The following is a 19673-nucleotide window of genomic DNA, read 5'->3' on the forward strand; positions in this document are numbered from 1 at the left end:
GGCATATAAGCTTTTAAAGAGCAGGACAATTTTCCTACTTCCTAAGCATTTTCTTAGTCCTGAATCAATAATGCACTTACTATTCAGTATGTGGGTCATTTTTATTGTGTTCCTTCTCATGGTGTATGTGCATGTGTGCACGCGCACGCACACACATGTGATTTCTCTCTATAGCCAGATCCAGGCCCCAAATCTGTCAGGGGAGTGATTGGGGATAGAAGCCAAGAAGCGAACGCTTGGACACAAGCATTAGGGAAGGGAAGAGGGGAGGTAGGGTAGGAATAATTCTCCCCAGCTCCCCGTCAATGCAAAAAGAGAGAACCAGGAAACATATGAATAAAGAGGTGCCGAGAACATTGAGTTAAACCTCCTTCGGCTTCTTTGAATGTATACGTAGATTTGTCTCCGATACGGTTTCTGATCACTTTGCTCCCTGTTTGTTTGGAGGATCTTGGACTGTAGGTCAACCCTGTTAATCCACAATCAAATTCACAAAAACAAATAGTCGCTGCTAGCAATCCTGTGTCTGAGATCTTAGCCTGCCTGTGGTGGGTTAGGTGTGTAAAGAGGTAAGGTGAGGCTGTGGAGGGGAAAGGACTGGATCCGATGGTGATGGGATTATATCAGTTCAGAAAGAAGGAGCTGTTCAAAAATTATTCCCTGGAAACTGGGGCTGCATGTGATGCATGTATGTGCCTGGTGCAAAGAGGAGATTATCTTCTTAAGAATGGAATTTTCAGCACAGAGAACTGTTAACCCCTGCCTCGTCAATGCAGAATATATACCTCTGCCCAGACCTCTGATGATGTGGGGGAAACACAAACTGCATATCTTTGAACAATCAGCAGACACAGGGCCAACTTTGGGGCCCCCAAAGCTGCAGCCCAGCTATTCAGGGCCCTAGAAATACCAGTGTCAATCTTTCCTTAAAATATAGTTTCTAGCCCTTTTTACTATGAAGATAAATTGTTCACTAGGATTGAAAGTTTACATCTTAAAGTGTTGTCATTGTGACACTCCACCCACATGTAAATTTCTAGGCAGTGTGTACTAGTGGGTAGAACACTGACCTGGGACTCAAGAGACCTGGGTTCTATTCCCAGCTCAAACACTGGCCTGTTGGGTGTCTTTAGGCAAATCACTTCACTGCTGTGCCTCAGTTTCCCCATGAGTAAAATGGGGATGATACTGCCCTCCTTTGTAAAGCACTTTGAGATCTACTGATGGAAAACACTACATTGGAGTTGTCACAGACCTGTCAGCATGTTGATTAAACTCCTTGTGTCACTGGGGTGAGTGCAGATTTAAGATGAAAGGGTTTTATTCTGTACCCAGTCCTGTGATGGCAGAAACATGACAGTCCAGCTTGGAATGTGAAGACTCTCAGTCACTCCTTTATTGCCAATGGGGAGAGCAAACTCTTTTCTCTGCCTTAGCTAGCTCAGTTGACCCTGGAACCACGTGTCATATAACCTTGGCAGGGTCAGTTCACCTCTTTATCCTCATGGAGGTGGATGTAGTGATTTCTAGGGAATGTTGTCTCTTGGTTAGAGCAGGAGCTGAGATTTTAGGGTTCTGCGACCAGCTCTGACCCTAACTCACTTTATTTAGGCCAGTCATTTAAGCCAGAATCTTCCAAAGTGGCCTCTGATTCTTGGATGCTTCAATTTTTGGGTGTCCAGCTGTAAACCTCTTAAGGGGCCTGATCTTCAGAAATTGAGCACCCAAAAATCCAGCTGAAGTCAGTAGGAGCAGTGAGGGCCAAGCAACTCTCTGAAAATCAGAGCCCAACATGTCTTGAGTTGAATATCCAAGATCAGGGGCCGTTTCTGTAATGTTGGTCCTTAAGTCTTTGGGGCCTCAGTTTCCCCATCTGTAAAATGGGTATTGTGCCAGTCTACCACACAACTGTGTTCATAATTATGAAGCTTAATTCATATTTGTAAAGTAGTTAGAGATGCTGGGCTGAAAAGAGTGCACAGTATTATCAGCAGTAGCAGCCTAATACCACTGGACTATAATAAAGCACTAACAAGATCCTTCTAGAATTCACAAGATAATAGATTGGAGGCGGGGGAAAGGAAATGAGTAGCCTGGAAATATAGGTTGAATCTTTTCTATTTCTTTCCACAGTAAGACAGGCCCAGGGGAACACATGGGGCTTGGATGAACTGCATGCTGTTGACAGAATAAGTATATCTGCTTCAAGCCAAAAAGGGGTGTTGTGGGGGGGGGGGAGCAAGATGTCTTACTAGACATATCCCAGCTTATGATTTCTAAGGGCTGTTTTGTTCAGACAGTGGTGTCTCTTTCTGCTGACTCATGGTATCCTGAACAAGCACACAGACAAAATGTTTCCTAATGCCCCTTGCTGAGGAGTGACCTTGCACTCAGACAACCTTTGATTGGGAAGAAATAGAAAAAGAAACCGGGGGGCGGGTAATAGGGAAGAGTGCAATCAATTGCCAAAACCACAGGAGCGGGGGAGGCGAGAGGGAGAGTGACATTAGGGTGAGCCAGAATTAGAAGCGCCTCTGTACAGGGACCCCATTTCTACCGTGTTAATAATTCATACCAGTTCTGACTTTTCTTACCAACAAACAGGAAACAGCTTGTTAGTAAGGACATTTTTCCCCCTTTGCGTTCTCTGCCCTGAGATGAGCCCCTGGTGGCTAGTGCAGAGGTGGAAGGGGATGTGGGGAAGGGCAGAAAGGATGCAAGTTAAGCTGCCCCATCCTTCCCACCCCTCATCTGCCTCTCTTCCCTAGCACCATCACTTTAAGGAGAAGGCAAGACACATTCCTACGAGGATGAAACTTCTAAAATGTGTCACGTAGTTGCTGACATCTCACCAGAATCTTTTCCCGTGTACATGGCCATTTCCGAATTTCTCCTCAGAATGTTTGTTTAACATGAAAACAAATAAGAAGGCAATTTCTCCTCCGTCTCCAGCTGTGCAGCTCAGGTTTGCTTGCTTGCTTTTAAGAAGCAAGTGAGGCTCTTTTAGCTACAAGGTCATTTACAGGTGCACCTACCAGACAGGGTTTTCTGGGGGTTGTATTTTGCCCCCATCCTTGCAGTAGAGTTGGATGGGAAATGGTAAGTATCTTCCCACAATTTGGAAGGAAAGGAAGAAAGCTTTGGAGTTTTTGTTTGTTTTTCCTCCCAAAAAAACTTGCAGATATTTTCCAGGTTTTTTTCCCCAGTGGAAAAAGTGGATAACTTTAAGAAAAGGACAATTTTCCACTGAAATTTTCATTTAGGGGAAAAAAAAGGCCTTTTTCATAAAAAGATTTTGAATGAAAAAAAATTTAGCCGGCGGGGCACACACACACTGCACACAGCCCTGGCTTCCATGTAATAATTTGTGAGCAGCTTTGTCTTTCCAAACCGATAATCCCATCACAGTCTGATATAGCCTCAGTCCCTTCCATGGCCTCATTATTCACCTAACCCAGCCAGGGATAGGAGAGAGGACAGCACCACCATGCTCTAATTCTGTAACCTCACCCAATTCCCTGCCCTCAAACACTCCCCCTTGCCTTTAAGAGCATCTGAGATGATACCAACATAACAATTTCGTTGACGTTTTCAGAAGTCTGATAGCTTAGACTCATTTCCTTCCAAAAAATCTTGTGGTGCTAATCCTGGCATACATCGTGTGTATGATAAATGAGGGAGGGAGGCTTAGCTCGTGCAGAAGTCTGAAACTGGTCTATGGAGAGCTGGCCGGTCATATGGTGCTGGATCTTTGTTTCCATCTGCTAAAATGCATTAAGTTAACTAGAGGGTTGCACACTTTGTTGCTTCTGTAGACTGAGCTCACTGCCCACACCAGGGGCTCCTTGCATCGCTCTATCCCCTCCACACCCCAAGCTCCCTGTGTATCACCCTCCCATCCCCATCGTCTATTTCAGGAACTCTGTCAACCTCTGTGCCCCAGGCTCTGTGCACTCCCTTTCCCCCATCCTAGGGGTTCTGTGCCCCCCACCCATTTCCCCCTTTTACTTTCTGTCTGGGAGATAGAGTCTAATGCGGACATGCTGAATGACTATGGACAAAGATAAAACGGGGGGGGGGTATTATGATGAAAGATGTTCATGGCTGCCATCAACCAGCTCTTTGATCTCTAGAGAGTTTCAGAGCTGGTTAAAGATAATGGGTGTGCTAAACAGATGCTAGGGGCTGTGTCATTTCCCCCCTCCCAAATTTTGGAAGCAATTGGATGCAGCATTTGAAAGTTATTGCATTACATCCACCCGAGAAAAATGCCATCAAGCTGAGCATAGGGGTTCACTTCACGCAACCAAAAATAAATTACTTACCTAATATTCCTCCTGTTAACCAACTGTAGTTGCCATCAGTTTGTCATGTGACCAAGAAAAAGAGTTGAGTGGATTTGTGTCTGTTAATGGGAGAGGATATGCCCATGATAATAGATTGGAGGCGGGGGAAACATTTTTCTGTCAATAGGTACTCCACTCTGGAAATGTTTGAAAATCCCTGATGTAGTGGTTATAGTAGGAAGCTGGATTTAAGAATCTATATTGACTCACCACCTGGCATTGGGATGGTCACGGACCCTCCCTGCCTCAGTTTCCCCCCATAAAATGAGAGGAGTGATCCTAACCTGCTGTACAAGGGGGATGGAAGACTTATTTAGGTAAGGGTGGAGATCCCACTCTGCTAGCATTTATTTAGTGCTCAAAAGTTTGCAGTTTTAGATTTGTATGAAGACCATTCCCTGACCCCGGGAGCTTAGGGTCTAAATAGATAGCATACAGAAGAAAATATTATTGTTATTAAATACACAGAGCCAGAATCTGAACTCAGTTACACTGAAGTAAATCCAAAGTAATCCCACTGTTTTACCTCAGCCCAGTGTAACAAACCAGAATCTGCCTCACTGCGTGTAGGGGTGGATGCCAATTCTATCAAGTTTAATAGTCGCAGAAGAGTTGTTTGATACATGCAATGTAATAGGATGGAGATTGGGTAGCAAATAACCCCCATTCCACAGCATTTGCTGTGCACTCTCTAGTGAAGTGCTGTCATTCCTATTATAAACCCTAATATTTATAGGGGGGAGGGATAGCTCAGTGGTTTGAGCATTGGCCTGCTAAACCCAGGGTTGTGAGTTCAATCCTTCAGGGGGGCTACTTAGGGATCTGGGGCAAAAATTGGTCCTGCTAGTGAAGGCAGGGGGCTGGACTCAATGACCTTTCAAGGTCCCTTCCAGTTCTAGGAGGTTGGTATATCTCCAATTATTAAAATATTATTATAAAGGGCCTTTAACTCAAGTGACTTGAAATCAGATTTGTCTGAAACTTTGCAATGGAGCTGTCAACCCAGATCAGTTGGTTGCCAGTTTTTTCTTTTGTTTCCCCCGACTGACTAGCCTTTTGTTTGCTGGCTCTCCCCTCCCCCACCCTCCCTTTTAACATCTAGAGAAGCAGCTGGTTTTACGACTGGATCAGGGCAAAAACAAAACAAAAATGCTAAAAGTGGAAGTAAGTGACCAATTCTATAGGTGGCTGAGCTGACAACAAGTAGCTAGCAGTGCAGAAAGTGATGGTACTGCATCAGGGCTGGGATCCTGGCCCTCGCAATTTAAGGCTGTAAATGTACAGGATTTAGCTATACCAATGTAAGTATCTTTATAGTGGTATAACTGAACAGAGTTATACAACTTCAGCTAGATCAGTTTCTAACCCAATATAGTTAAGATAGTCCAAAAACAGGTAAGGTAAGACTTTAAAGATGTCTTGCGTCGGACTCAATACATGGCTCAGGATAGCAGAATTTCACTTGGCTGGCACTACTAGGTCATGCTTTTTGACCCGATTCAGAATGGTGGTATGAGACCCAGTCCCAGTTCGTATTGGTTTAGCTACTGCTGTTTCAGGCATGTGTTTTGATCAAATGTACTTTTAAAAAGGGCAATGATTTGAAGACTATAGGTCTTTCAAATCTTCTAGCACTATCCAATACTTGATGGTTCAAAAAAAGAAGTAAATATGCTCATGATGCACTTGGATGAATTGGGCAACTTTGTACAGGGGGTGGGTGGAAATACTGCAGAACTATTTGTTTAGTCTGAGAGAGGTTCACCACATATACGTGTTAGATTACTTTCAAGCTTCCAGATGTCTCTGTTGGTGAGTTATGCTGCTTGCCAGCTGTTAGAAATAATCTCTGTAAATTAATTATAGCTGTTTCACCCATCTCTTCCCTCCCAAATGTGTGAAGAGCAAAAACTAATTGTCAGTGAAATATTTCCATTTCTCTGGGAATTCCATCCTGACCACTGGCAGGTTATCAGTTTATGTCCTGAACCATGAGATTTAGTTACCCACAAATGTTATTTTTGGTTATAAAAACCACCTTGTGCTTTCTTAAATTCAGATACAACATTTCCCCTTATAAGTCAAAAGCAGCAAGAATAAAAATATTTAAACAGACTGTTTTAAAATAAAAATATTTAAGAAGCTGGTGTATATTCATATTTTTTATTTATCTTTTGAAAAAAAAGTCCGTTAATCAAAGCTGGCTGAAGGTAGTAGAATAGTTTTTGATGTAAGGATCTCTGAATTTGGTATTTGTTAACTAGTCACATTTTCTAAGATTGTCCTACATAGAGCTGAGTGAATACCTGATTTTTCAGTTCAGGGGCTGAACTAAAATGATAAAAAAAAAAGTTCAAAACTGATTATTTTTTGTTGCCAAAATGAAAAAAAAAATGTCATGTGGGGCCAAAATAAATATTTCCTTGAATCTGAAATGAAATTTGTTGTTGTGTTTTGGGGTGTTTTATACCTGTTTTTCAAAACTAAACGTTTCAAAATGAAAAAATGGACAAAACCACCCATTTCAGTGTTTTTTGAAATTTAAGAATTTTTTTGGCTGAAGCTATTCACTGATTTCACCCCATATTTGTGAATAGTTTTGGTGCCCCAGAGACTGCATATTTTGACAAATTTAGTATTTACCAATAAAAATAAAATAAAGATGGCCAGCTAAACCTTCATTGCAGAAGTTGCTTATTTGCAACTCTGATGCTGAATTGGAATCCCCTAGTCTCACAATTCCCATTTTGGGGGATAGGATGAGGAACTCAGATAAAGGAAAGTCAAGCCCAAACTTGTTACTAAAAACCAAAGCTTCTCCTGGGCATTTCAAGCTTCAACAACAAAGAGAGAAAGTTGGAGTTTTTGTTTTAAACACTGAAGTTAATGTTTGGGAACGGGGACAGATTGATTTCCCCTGCAACCAAAGTTCTCAGTTTTCTCCACAGAAGAGGGATTGCACAGGCAATGGCAGTTCAGACTTCCTCCTTCACCAATCTTCCTCAGACCTGATGGGGGGCGGGGTGGGAGAACCATCTGTATGAATGATGGAGTTCAGGTTCCATGGCCCAATTCAGTGTTTTGTTCTCTCTGTTGAGATTGCCAATTGTGTTACCAGTTATGGTCGATTTTTTGTGATCTCTGCCTGCTAGGAACTGGCCTGAGACAAACTTATTGCACAAAGGCCACCCAGTGCTAACAACTGTTGGTTGTTCACTATCGACCTGCACCAGCTCTGAACCAGTGGTCTAGAGAGGGAAGTCCCCATAATCCAGTATTTATTACCTTGATTTATCTAGTCTTCCAACTTTCTCCACCATGCATTGTTATAATCCTCCACAATTAGGTTTTTATAATGAAAGTGCTAAGAGAACCTTCATCAGAATGGAGGTCGGAGGCCTTATTCTAATTACAGGTATATGACACCAGAAGCCAAATTCATCCCTGGTGTATTTACATTGAGGCCAATGGAGTTTTATTTTGCCCTACTTACCATGTTACTAGATGCACAATTAATGTGAGGCTCCATACCCAACTCAGGGGGAGGGGGGGAACAAAGATCTGCATTAGGACCTAGCAAAGGCAAATCACTCCTTTGCCTCTGAAAGGGGACAGAAAACAAAAGGAATGAGGTTTGGGTGCCTGTCGAACACGTACAATATAATCAGCTGCTGTGAAGAGCACTTGGGGTTGGCAGAATATTAGTGGTGATAGGGCCTCTAATCCTAGGATTAATCTGGGGAACTCGGTTAAGTGTAAAGAAGAGAAACAGAACATCAAATGCACTGGAATGATCATTTCTGCTTTATCCTGCAGCCTCCTAGACAAACAAATCCAACTTTGTGCTTCAAAGAAAAACAATAACCAACTGTATTAAATATAATACATCTCTCCGTGCTTGTGAGCATATGTGTGAGAGACAGAATGTTGTTATGGGCGCTGTTTGTTTAAACCTTTCCGCAGCAGGAGCGGGCACGGTAAATACACAGGCTGATTCATTAGTGCTCCTGACCATCTGCTCCTCAGAGCTTGGAGCAGAGGCTGAGCTCCGACTCCACAGGTCGGGTCAGAACGGGGTTTGACAGCAGTGAGGTTAGAGATTTACACATCTCCTGTGGCTGTTGGGTGTCAATCTTCTCAGTGATGGACAGGTTGCTTGCATTGGGGGCAGGAGGAAAGAGGACTAAAAGACACCCATAGTTCATCAGAGAACTGCTTGATAGAGTAGAATGTGCTTTTGTAATGTCTGCTGCTCCTTGTGGCACTAATTGCAGGAAATAGAGTAATGAGGTGCAAGTGAATAATGTCTACGGTTGCCTTTGCAAGATCTGAATAAAATTTGATCCTAACTTAAGCACTTTGTTGCTGTCCTAGGCAAAACATGGACTTTGTAGACTAATCAGCTAATCTTTAAGATGGAAATAAAAGGCAGGGTCATATAGCACCCTACTAGAAGCATAAGGAGCTCTGAAGTGTTGCATAAGGTCCTTAAGACACCTGAAGTGCAATCAGGATGGGCTAGTGGTATTAAGGGCGGGGAGGATTGCAACCTGGTAGGATTGGGGATGAATTCAAGCTGCAGTTAAACTATCTAGCCACCCAATATCCACTGGAGGAGAGGAGAAAATTGCATGCAGACTTCCAGCTGTGCCCACCTCTGAAATTGCCCCAAACTGAAAAAAGTTAAAGACCACAGAAATTCTAATTCCTCTCAGTGATATTTTTCCTGCAAAACATAAGTGTCTCCTGCCAAAACCTCCAGATATGTCCCTGATAAACCAATAATCTTAGATTATTATAGCTATCAAATCAATAAAAAGCCCCTTTGCAACTTGCTTTAATTAGTCCCTTTTTTAATTTAGAGTATTATCTTTACCTGCTTCCATAAACGGGCTCTGATCCTGAGCCTTGTGTGTGTCAGATTTGCCCATCTGCTGTCAGTTGTCACCAGCCTTCACTACTCTTTTCCTCTGGGCTTGATCCTGAGAGGGGCCAAGCACCCGCAATTCCCATTAGCTTCAGCGGGAATGATGGGTGCTGAGCACCTCATGGAATCAGGCCCGAATATGGAAACACTGCTAAACCTCTTTTCTTGCTGTCAGTCTTTTGTCACTTTACCTATGGCCTTATCGTGTTCACTTTAAAATCAATTGGAGTTTTGCCACTGACTTCCAAAGGAGCAAAGTCAGATTCCTTCTAAACCTGCAGTTGATGTCAGCCGCAGTAGGTGTGACTGAAATGCCTTTCATCCTATTCCCTCTGTACCACAGGTGTTTGCAGTACTTGCAACAAAATCTGACCCCCCCCCCAAAATCTGAGGTTCTTGCTTTGTGTGTGTTGGTATTGTAACACTGGTCTAGATTGGGGTGGGGGAGATCTACAGAACACTGAGGTTTGTTTTATTATTTGTGGATTTTCATTTCATTTCAAATGCATTTTCATTTAAAATTGTCTTATTTTTCTAACAAAACCTTTCAGTTTTTAAAATTCAAAATTTTATTTTAAGGACCAATTTTAGTATCAAAATGTGATTTTTGTATTGAGGCAAAATCTTCCATTTGTATTGGTCAAATTTCTTTACTATTATAGTACTTATTTTGTGCAAAACAAAATTTGTGCCCCCACAAAATGGCAGTGTTGACAATAATCCTAGCAATCTGACCCCGGAAGTAAGACCATTACACCTGCATGGGGTTCCATTGACTCCAGTCACATTGTGTGTGCAGCACAAGGGCCCAAGCAAATCAGATTGCAGGAACAGGACCATAATTAATATTTCACAATAAAAGTGAGGTGGCACTAATATTTGCATTTGTCACAGCCCAGCTCAGAACATGTTTGGTTTTTTTTTTTTTAAATATAGTATTTTTCCCCTCAACTAGCCTGCTAGTGGTTTTCTGTTTTTTTTTTTTCCTGGCATGGAGATCCACAGAGGGCTACATTTGTATTTTTGTGCAGCTTTCATCATTCACAACAGATGTCTAGCTTATTTAAAACATTCAACATCTTAACAGTTAATAAGTAATTTAACCTACAAAAATATATATACACTTCATGCTATAATACACAAAAGTGGTTTATCTGGCAGAAAAGCAAACAACTTCCCATCTTCATTAAGGGCCAAATTCTGCTCATATAAAAGTCAATTGCAAAATTTCCACTGACTTTACTGGGAGCAGGAGCAGGCCCTAAAAACTATCTGGTTTTGTAGAGTTGTAGGGCTTTTTCATTTTGCATCCAGATTTTTTTTATACCTTCCATCTCCTTTCACCCCAGTTGAATAACCAGTCCAGCTCCAGTGTCTTGTATTTATATTCTTTTATCTTGCCAGACTTTAATCTCTTTTCTCAGCTAGCCTCTCAATAAACCTGTAACTGGTTCTCTGACCTTCATGCCCTTACTCCTCTTGGTATTTCAATTCCTAAGCAGTTTCGCGTCCGATGCACAAGGTCATCCGCCTATCGCTCACTAACTTGGATCATGTTCCCTCTCAATGGCTATGGTCTGAGGACTCAATTCTGCAAGGTGTTGAGCACCATCAACTCCAGTGTCCTAAGCACCACTTAAGAGTTTCTCAGCACCTTGCAGGATCAGACCATAAATGATGTTTTCAGCCCCAGGGGGTAATTTTTTAGAGATGGATCCCAAACCCAAACCCTGGAACCAAACACCCTTACATTTGGGGTAAATATTTATCAGGCTTTGAACATTGCAGCAGGCTCATCTCTATACTCAGCTGAAACAAAACCTTGGTTCTGAACTCACCTGGACTTTGGGGAGGTTCAGATCTGGATTTGAACAAAGTTACCTTAACCCATTTCTAGATAGTTCATGCTCTCAAGCGGATATTCTAGATATAATAGCACAAGAGTGCTTCTGATTGGTCAATGTAAATCTATACTCAGATTAGGCTACTGCAGTTTGCTCTGCCACCTGGGGGTGTGGTCTCACAAGCTAAGCAGGTCTGGTATCATCATTACACAACAGAAAAAATAAGTGACCAAAATACAGCATGCAAAAAGAATAGGAAAATGGAAACATCAGATTGCCATGAGAATAATCAAACCAGCCATGAATGGTAGTATGGGACTTGGGGGTGGGGTGGGGTGTGGGGGGGAGAAATCAAATCAGCTCATTTAAACCTTTTATATTGAAAGTATAAATATCTTGCATCCTCAAAACAATCTGCCTAGAGTCTCCTTGCATGCATGAGGGAACAGATACCGAAATAATACCTGGAATTGTTTCAATAGCACTTTTTAACTGATCTTCCCAGAACCAACAAAGGAGCTGAAGGATAGCCATCTGCTTCTGCTCTCCCCCTCCTCCATATTGAGCTGCAAACCCCCTACCATTTGGAAATTTATTGAGCATCTCAAGAGACAGAACATCTTAATGAGCTTAAAAAACATCCCCCACACCACAAAGAGTTCATTACAGGAGAGGGTCACTACCTTTGTGACTTACTTGATGACTATTGTGAGGTTGTACCCAACTAGTGGTGAGTCAACTATACAGAGTGCCCCTCTCATGGCTGGGCATGACATCGCAATTCTCCCCTCTCTGGCAGCCCCTGCAGACAGTTGCTGTAGCCCTGTGGCAGTCTGCCTCTTTCCATGACTCAGCCCTCCAGCCAGATTGCAATTTAGTCCAACCCTTTGAGTTTGACAGACAGTCCAACAGAAATAAATGTCTAATCCCTCTATCCAGTCTGCCACCATCAACCCTGAGTCCAGTGGTCCATATGCCTTTTTCTCAGGCCCCTCAAAAGTCCTTGTCCCCTTATATCAGGGACTTCACACCACCTTCCCCAGTGGCTGGTAGGAGAACCCAGGCCTGCCCTCTTCATTGGGTTCCGGTCCAGAGACCCTAAGACAAGCAGTCAGGCTCACCCCACCAGACTGCTTACTGCCATCTCTTTCCCCTGCTAAGCCTTTCCCTGGGCTCTCTTCACCCTGCAAGAGTCATCTTGTTCCTTCTATGCCCCCTGCCTACCCTACCACCAGGAGAGAAACTACAGAGTTGCTTCCCTCCCCCACTGCAGCACCCTTCGCTTTTAAAACTTCCTCTGTTTGCATCACCCAGCCCCTCCCTGCCTGGGTTTCATCATTAATTAGGCCTGACCCACCCTCCAGGTGCAACCAGGTGGACTAATTGGCCTCTGCAGCCCACATTAACCCTTTCATCACCTGTGTGGGGTAGGCACCCCATCACCCCCACCTCCATCTTCTCGCATGTTCACTTTTCTTTAAACTAGGTCTGCACGTGTCCTGTTATAGCATTTAATGCGCAATTAATAAACCTTATTGTATCTTCTACAGCTAGACTGGGCCCTGCACTGGGTACCCATTATGGGGCATAAGGTGAAATATGGACCTCCTTCACACCCCTGCGTGGGCTATGCAGACTTTGGGTTCAGATGTGTAGGAGTAAGCAGGCTACGCATCCGCTACTCCCCTCCCTTCAGAACAGGTGTGTGGGACGTGGGTACAGCCTTGTTCCTCTTCCTCCGGCCCTAAACACACCAGCCCACACCTGAGCCAGTGAGATGGGTGTCCTAATTTGCTGCTACCCTATCCCAGCAGTAAATTGCTGCCCCCTAGAAGGAGGAGGAAGCAGGAAGAGAATGGTGCCTGTCAGAGGCCCCTTTCTTTCCTTGTAGTGCTCCAGGGCCAAGACTGTTGCGTGTCACTCCATACAAAATGCTTATACCGTGTATGTTTCTGTTTTGCAGTGATTTCATTGGTGCTGTTTTTGCATATTGTGTTTTCTCTTGCATTGTCCATATCCCTTGTTATGTTTTGACTGTGATGTTTTCCCCATGATGTTTGTCCCCTAGTCTGCCTAGTCACTACTTAGAAAAGAAGCCTCTCCAGGGAAAACCCAGAGGAAAGTGACCCTCTGAGGCCTAGTCTACACTGAAAAGTCTTTCTAGTAAAGCTGCAGCAGAAAACCTTCCCAGTGCAGATACAACTTTCTGGGCAAAAGAGGGCTTTTGTCAGCACTGCTTACAGAGATTCCCTGAATGAAATAAACCATGCTGGCAAAATTTTTTTTTTTTTTTAAAGAGTATAACTTGTGTCTGCAGTAGGCATTTGCTAGTGTAGAAATGTTGTTAAAACAAACATCCCTAAAGGATATTAGTAAACAGACCAAAGTTTCTAGTGTAGACCTGGCCTTAGTGGCACTTTTCCTTCTTATATGGTTTACCCTGGTGTTAAGAGGCACTTTGCTAGTGTTTGTGCCATCTTTCAGATGAGAGGCAAAACCAAGGTACCAGCACTATTACCTTTTTGTTTATCCCAGTAAGATAAATTAGCTGTCCTAGACTCATAGACTTTAAGGCCAGAAGGGACCATTGGGATCATCTAGTGTGACCTCCTGCATATTGAGGTGGTGTGGTCTGCACCTAACCCATAACCTCTGGCTGAGTTACTGAAGTCCTCAAATCATGATTTAAAACATCAAGTTACAGAGAATCCACCATTTACTCTACTTTAAACGAGCAAGTGTAATGGTTTCATGATGATTAAGTTGTGAGCGTACTGCAGTAGAACAATGCCATAAGTTGTATCAACATACGAGAATGACCCAATGCTAAATTTCTCCTACAGTTTCAATTGGATGTGGGTTTCTTCATTTTCCATCAGACACTTTCATATAGTGCTACTATGTATTGTTAAATAACTCCTACATTCCATCCAATAGGTGCCTGCATTTCAGTAATGAATGCAAGTAATTCCTCATTATAGAGAGAGGGTAGGGAGTTGGATGATTGCTCTATATTATATCTTAAATTATATACCAGTATGCTATAAATACACCCCCCCACACACAATGGAACATAAGCCTTACCATATGGGATGAGGCCACTGGTCGATCCAACCAACTACTGGCCAATGTATTTTTTTCCTTCAAAGGAAGATGGGAAAAGCCATCACAAAACACTTGGTCAGTTGTGCAGTGCTCTAAATTCATACCTGACCTCTGTAAGTGAGTCTGAAGCATAGCATTGATCCCCCTTATTCTTCTTGCAGAGCTGCAAGTGTTGTTAAAAGGCAATAAAATCATCAAGCCCCTTTTGTTTTAAAGATTAGCTGAAGTGTCAGTTTAATATCAAATGTCTTATACCAGGAGAAGAGTTTGCTAATCTGATAATTTTGCTCCATCTCTATCTACTACTGTCCTTCTGTGGTTGCAGCGGCCTCTGGTTCTTTGCACATAGCTGTATTAAACCAATATCACTAAAGTTACAAAGTCAAGCACTCAAAAGTTAAGAAATGCCAGAATTAAGGTTGCCCGTGCAATGTGAATTCAGCTCCCTTGGGCACGTGTATTATGACACAGTCTTTAATTACACAGGCAACCTTAATTCTGGCATTTCCTAACTTTTGAGTGCAACCGTAATAATGTTCCTTTATTGTAGGTTGTGGGTGAAGTTTCCTATATTTTTAAAAACAAACTGAATAAACAAATTCCAACACATGACATCACTGACACCCACACAGTTCATCAGCAGGGCTGAAACCTTTAGTTCCACTGCACAGACCTTTGCCATTTGGGCTAATGGAGTCCATGCTAGCTATAGGGGATTCTCATCCACTCTGTGGGCCAGCACTACAGAGGGATGAAACGCACACTTTGCCAGTGAGTTTCAGAGATATTTGCTGACAGCAGAGGAATGTTGGGTTTCCTCCCTGGCTCTGGAAGGGTATGTGCTGCAGTGGGCATAGACCCCAGTGCCTGCCCATTCCCACCCAAGCTTGACCTTTTCTGCTCCATCCCCTCCATCTTGTCCCTGTCACGGTCCTGTCTCTTCCCAACCTCTGGCTGCTTATCTCAGTCCCAGTCTCCACTCCTCAGGCTTCTCATCCCAGTCTCCGTGCCCAGCCAGTCCTAGTCTCTCTCTCCAGCTTTATGTCTAAATCCCAATCCTCCCTCTCCCCCCTACACCCAGTTCCAGTCTTCCTGCCTTGTCAGTCCAAGTTCTCCTTTCCCAGCTCCTCATCCGATATGTCTCTCCTCTCCTCCAGTCTTGGTCTCATCCAGTCTCAGCCAGCGTTTTAACATGGGCAGAACACCCACCTTCTCTCTTAGCCTCATCTTGAAAATGGCTGAACCATTTTGTCTGAAATTTTCCAAAAATTTCAGCCTGAGAGATACCCAGCATGTCAAATTTCATCCTGAAGGGTTAAAATTTGGTAATGTTATAAGCAACTGAAAACAGGATGTTGTCACAGGAAGTGTGGGCAGCCTGAATAATAGCTGGCACTCCCAGCCCCACGTTTAACAACACTAAGGCTCGCCTTCTTCTCTTATTGTTGTTCATCTTCCAGGAGAACCCGTACCTGTGCAGCAATGAGTGTGACGCTTCCAACCCTGACCTGGCCCACCCACCAAAGCTGATGTTCGACAAAGAGGATGAAGGGCTGGCCACCTACTGGCAGAGTGTGACCTGGAGCCGCTACCCAGAACCCCTGCTGGCTAACATCACACTTTCCTGGAACAAGAGCATTGAGCTGACAGATGACATTGTGGTGACCTTCGAGTACGGACGCCCTACCATCATGATGCTGGAGAAGTCTCTGGACAATGGGAGGACTTGGCACCCATACCAGTACTACGCGGATGACTGCATGGAAGCCTTTGGCATGCCAGCCCGGCGGGTCAGAGACCTCTCTACCACCAGTGCCAACAGGATCATCTGCACAGAGGAGTACTCCCGCTGGGCGGGCTCCAAGAAGGAAAAGAACGTGCGTTTGGAGGTGAGGGATCGCTTTGCCATCTTTGCTGGCCAGGACTTCAGGAACATGGACAACCTGTACACCAGGCTGGAGAGCGCCAAGGGCTTGAAGGACTTCTTCACCGTGACTGACCTGCGGATGAGGTTGCTGAGACCGGCACTTGGGGGCACCTATGTGCAGAGGGAGAACTTGTACAAATACTTCTATGCTGTCTCCAACATTGAAGTCACCGGCAGGTAACAGTTACTATATCTATTTTTGTCTCTCTTCTTGAAGGGATGGGGAAGGAGACCTTGTGTTAATATTAGGAAGAACCAAACTATATGCATTTGTCGACCCATCAGATCATCAACTTAGTATTTCTCCCCTTCCTCTCCACTTTCCCCATTCAAGACAATATCAGCATTTGAGCAGATGGGTGGCATGTCCCGTAACGGGATTACACATGAGCCTCCTGAAGGAAGTGCGAGTCTGCCATGAAGATTTGCTGAGTCCCCGCACTCAAACACAATAGCCAATCTAGCGGCAAGAGCAGGGGATTGAAGAGTTGGGAAGTGAGTGTTCTGAGCTCTATTCCCAGCTCTGCCACTGACTTGCTCTTTGTCCTGGGCCAAGTCACTCAGCCCCCCTCTTTCTCCACTGCCCCCCACCAATAAAATGGGGGTATTAATGTCAATATTATTAGAGTGTTTTGAGGTTTAATTAACATTATAAAGCACTTTGAAATGAAAATCAGCATAGAAGTGCAGGAGGCTCTCTGGATATGCAGACATATCCACCCCAACCAGAGGGATGGCATAAAATATGCCAAAAAGTTGATCATCTTCACCCTGGAACAAGGGATGCCTCTGAATATTGATTGGGTAAGTTTGAGTTAGGTCAACAGCTTCCTCCAACCCCTTCACCCATCTCCCTTCTTGCTAGCACTGCTGCTCTTCTTCCCGTCAAACTATCTGACCCCAAACCCATTTAGCAGCGCAGTCTATCAGGTAGCACAGTAGGTTGTTGGGAAAGGCCAAACACCCACTCAGATGTGACCAGAGATTTAACAGTGTTAATTCAAGGGATCACAAATAAGAGATTCATCTCCCGGGCTAGGGGCCTGGAATAGCATCCACTGAAAATCTACTTTGCCCTGCTGCTCTATGCACACAAGTCTTCTTGTAACACCTCAGTCCTGACCTTCATTACCTGCTGCTATTATAGTCCCGAGCACCGACACAGCTCCACCAATTCACCTCAATCCTGACACCTACTCCGCTGCTATTCCAGCCTTTGGCCTCTCCCGAGGGAGACATGTACAGACACACAGGAGGACAGTCTTTGCTCTGAAAACCTCACTAAGGTTAAGATGATGAGTGACATATGAAGGCTCGGGGGGAGGGATACTAGGCTCCAATCACTGAACGCCATTTAATTTATGATGCAAGTCAAGATTTGAACCTGGCTCTTCAGAGATGATGGTCTACCCCACTGAGCCCCACTCCCAGGCTGTCAATGGTTCAGTCCCATGGGGCCTTTGTGAAGTTTAATCCCACTGGCAATTTTTTTGTTTCCCTTGGTTTCAGTGCTTATTTCTCTGTGCAATGCCATATGTTACATTATGACATCAACCGAAAAAGCAAAGTAAGGTGGAAAAGCGCCGAGCTGGCTAATTTCCCATCCAGCTTGTGTGAGACTTGCAAGCAGGAGGGAAAAAATCCCACCCAACTAGCAAGGCTCTCAACGATCACCAGAGTGACAGAAGAGCATCTTGTAGCATTTCCAAACTGCTTGCTGCTAAAATTTGCAAGTAGAAATGTTTGGGAGGTGCCACCATGGTTGGGTTTTCTGAATTCATGCCAAGAAAAAGGAAACCATGCAAAGAAACGAAAGGGTCCCTCACTTGGGGGGCGGGGGGACAGGGTGATGCAGGGAGCACAGTACGTGCACTGTATTAGGGGAGAAGTTTGGCTACCAGATTCATAGCTGCCCTGATTCAGCAATGGGCTGCCAGTTTATTAGCAGAGGCTCCCACAAAAGTTTTCCCCTTTAGCTGCCAATGCAGCCAGGTAACCACATATGTTTCTGCTCACAGGGAGAAACTGTGAGAGGCTGGGGAACCTACGTGTCTGTTTTCCCCTTTCAACAAAGATACATTCTCAGCTCTATAACCCAGGACACAGGCAGCATCACTTGGGACAGACTTTGAGGGTGTCCTTGCTGGGCACAATCCGTTCTGTTCCAAAGGCAAAATAAATAAGTAAAAATCTGCCCTTCAGAAGTATTATTCTGAGCCTCTGGCAGGGATGACTGAGCAATGTCCAGTGAGTGGGTGACTCCAACAGAGACAGGAAGTCACTCCAACCCTCCCTTCTGTTTGGTGGTGGAATTTTAACCCGGGGGAGGGGCCCCATCTGATGGCACATCCCTGCCCTGCTCTCTGCATTAGCAGATTTCCCTCCATGTCAGGCTTGTGTAGAATGTAGGCTGTTTGGAACATGTGGGGAGGAGGGAAAAGAACTGAGCAAGAGAGAGAGGAAACAAAGGGACAGGGCAAGAGGGCAAAAAATGGGAAATCGAGTGAGGAGAGGAGATGAGGAAGGTGCCTAGACCCGCTTCTCTTTTCCTTGCCCTTATTATGAGGGAGCGCCTTCACTCCCTCTCCTGCGAGTATCTCCCTTTCCTCCTTCAGCCCACTTGGGGGTCTGCTTCTCTCAGGGTGCGCTCGCTGAGAGCTTGGTGTGGAAGCAGCCGGTGTGGGTGGTGGTGGCTACTGACAGCAGTGGCAAAGCCATGGTAATCAAGTCACAGCTCCAGTAAGCACACTCTGAATGACTATGTTGGCAAGACAGTTGTAGGTGGTGTATCAATTCATCACGTTTGGTTGGACGGTGGGGCCATGACATGTTTGGAAGGAGTCTCATCTCTGAAAGGGGTAAATTAGGATCAAATACTTGGTGCCTTTGCATAATGACCCATGGGTTTCAAAAATGTAGAACCGTTGTACCTGTTGTGTGGGCAACCCAAGATCGAGTATTATTTATACAGTGCTGTCAGTGTACGTGGTCCAACCAAAATGATCCTGCCTCATGGAGCTTACAGCCCAGTTGAGATTTGCCTACTGTCCAATTATTCATCATAAGAAATGCTATAGCCAAACACAGTGTATTTTACAAACATTAACTATCTAAGCCTCATAAACACCTCTATGAGGCAGGCAAGGAGTAGTAGCCCCATTTTACAGAGGTGGAGACCCAGCTAGAGAGGTCGTGTGACCTGCCCAGGGTCATAGAGCAAGTTGGTGTCACAGCTGAGATTAGAACTCAGGAGTCCCTTGCTCCCACTTCCATACTCCGGCCACTTCTTTTTTCCTGGATAGAGCCCCTCTGGATGACTAATAAGGCTGAGGAGTAACTGTGACTGCAGTTCAAGGACAACGGGCAGCTTTCACAAATGGCCTGAGAGGTTCCAGTATTTTACTCACGTGAGCAGGACTGAGGGAGCGATGTGTTTGTGTGAACCCTGAGCCCTCCTGCAATCATTGAGCAGTGTAGTGTAGGAGGCACTGAAGATTTACTCTGAGCCCCACTCAGAGCATAGC

General features: G+C 44.4%; 1 protein-coding gene across 3 annotated transcripts in view; it reads left to right on the forward strand.

Annotated features, from left to right (window-relative positions):
• NTNG2 (netrin G2) overlaps positions 1 to 19673 on the forward strand; it is a 71147-nt gene that overhangs the window by 16059 nt on the left and 35415 nt on the right. For all 3 annotated transcript variants that reach the window (XM_039506881.1, XM_039506879.1, XM_039506880.1), the window contains exon 3: positions 15683 to 16326. In XM_039506881.1, coding sequence (XP_039362815.1) covers positions 15683 to 16326 — 644 coding nt within the window. The remainder of the gene's footprint in view (positions 1 to 15682; positions 16327 to 19673) is intronic.

This window comes from Mauremys reevesii, linkage group 19 (assembly GCF_016161935.1).
Source record: "Mauremys reevesii isolate NIE-2019 linkage group 19, ASM1616193v1, whole genome shotgun sequence".
Lineage (NCBI taxonomy): Eukaryota > Metazoa > Chordata > Testudines > Geoemydidae > Mauremys > Mauremys reevesii.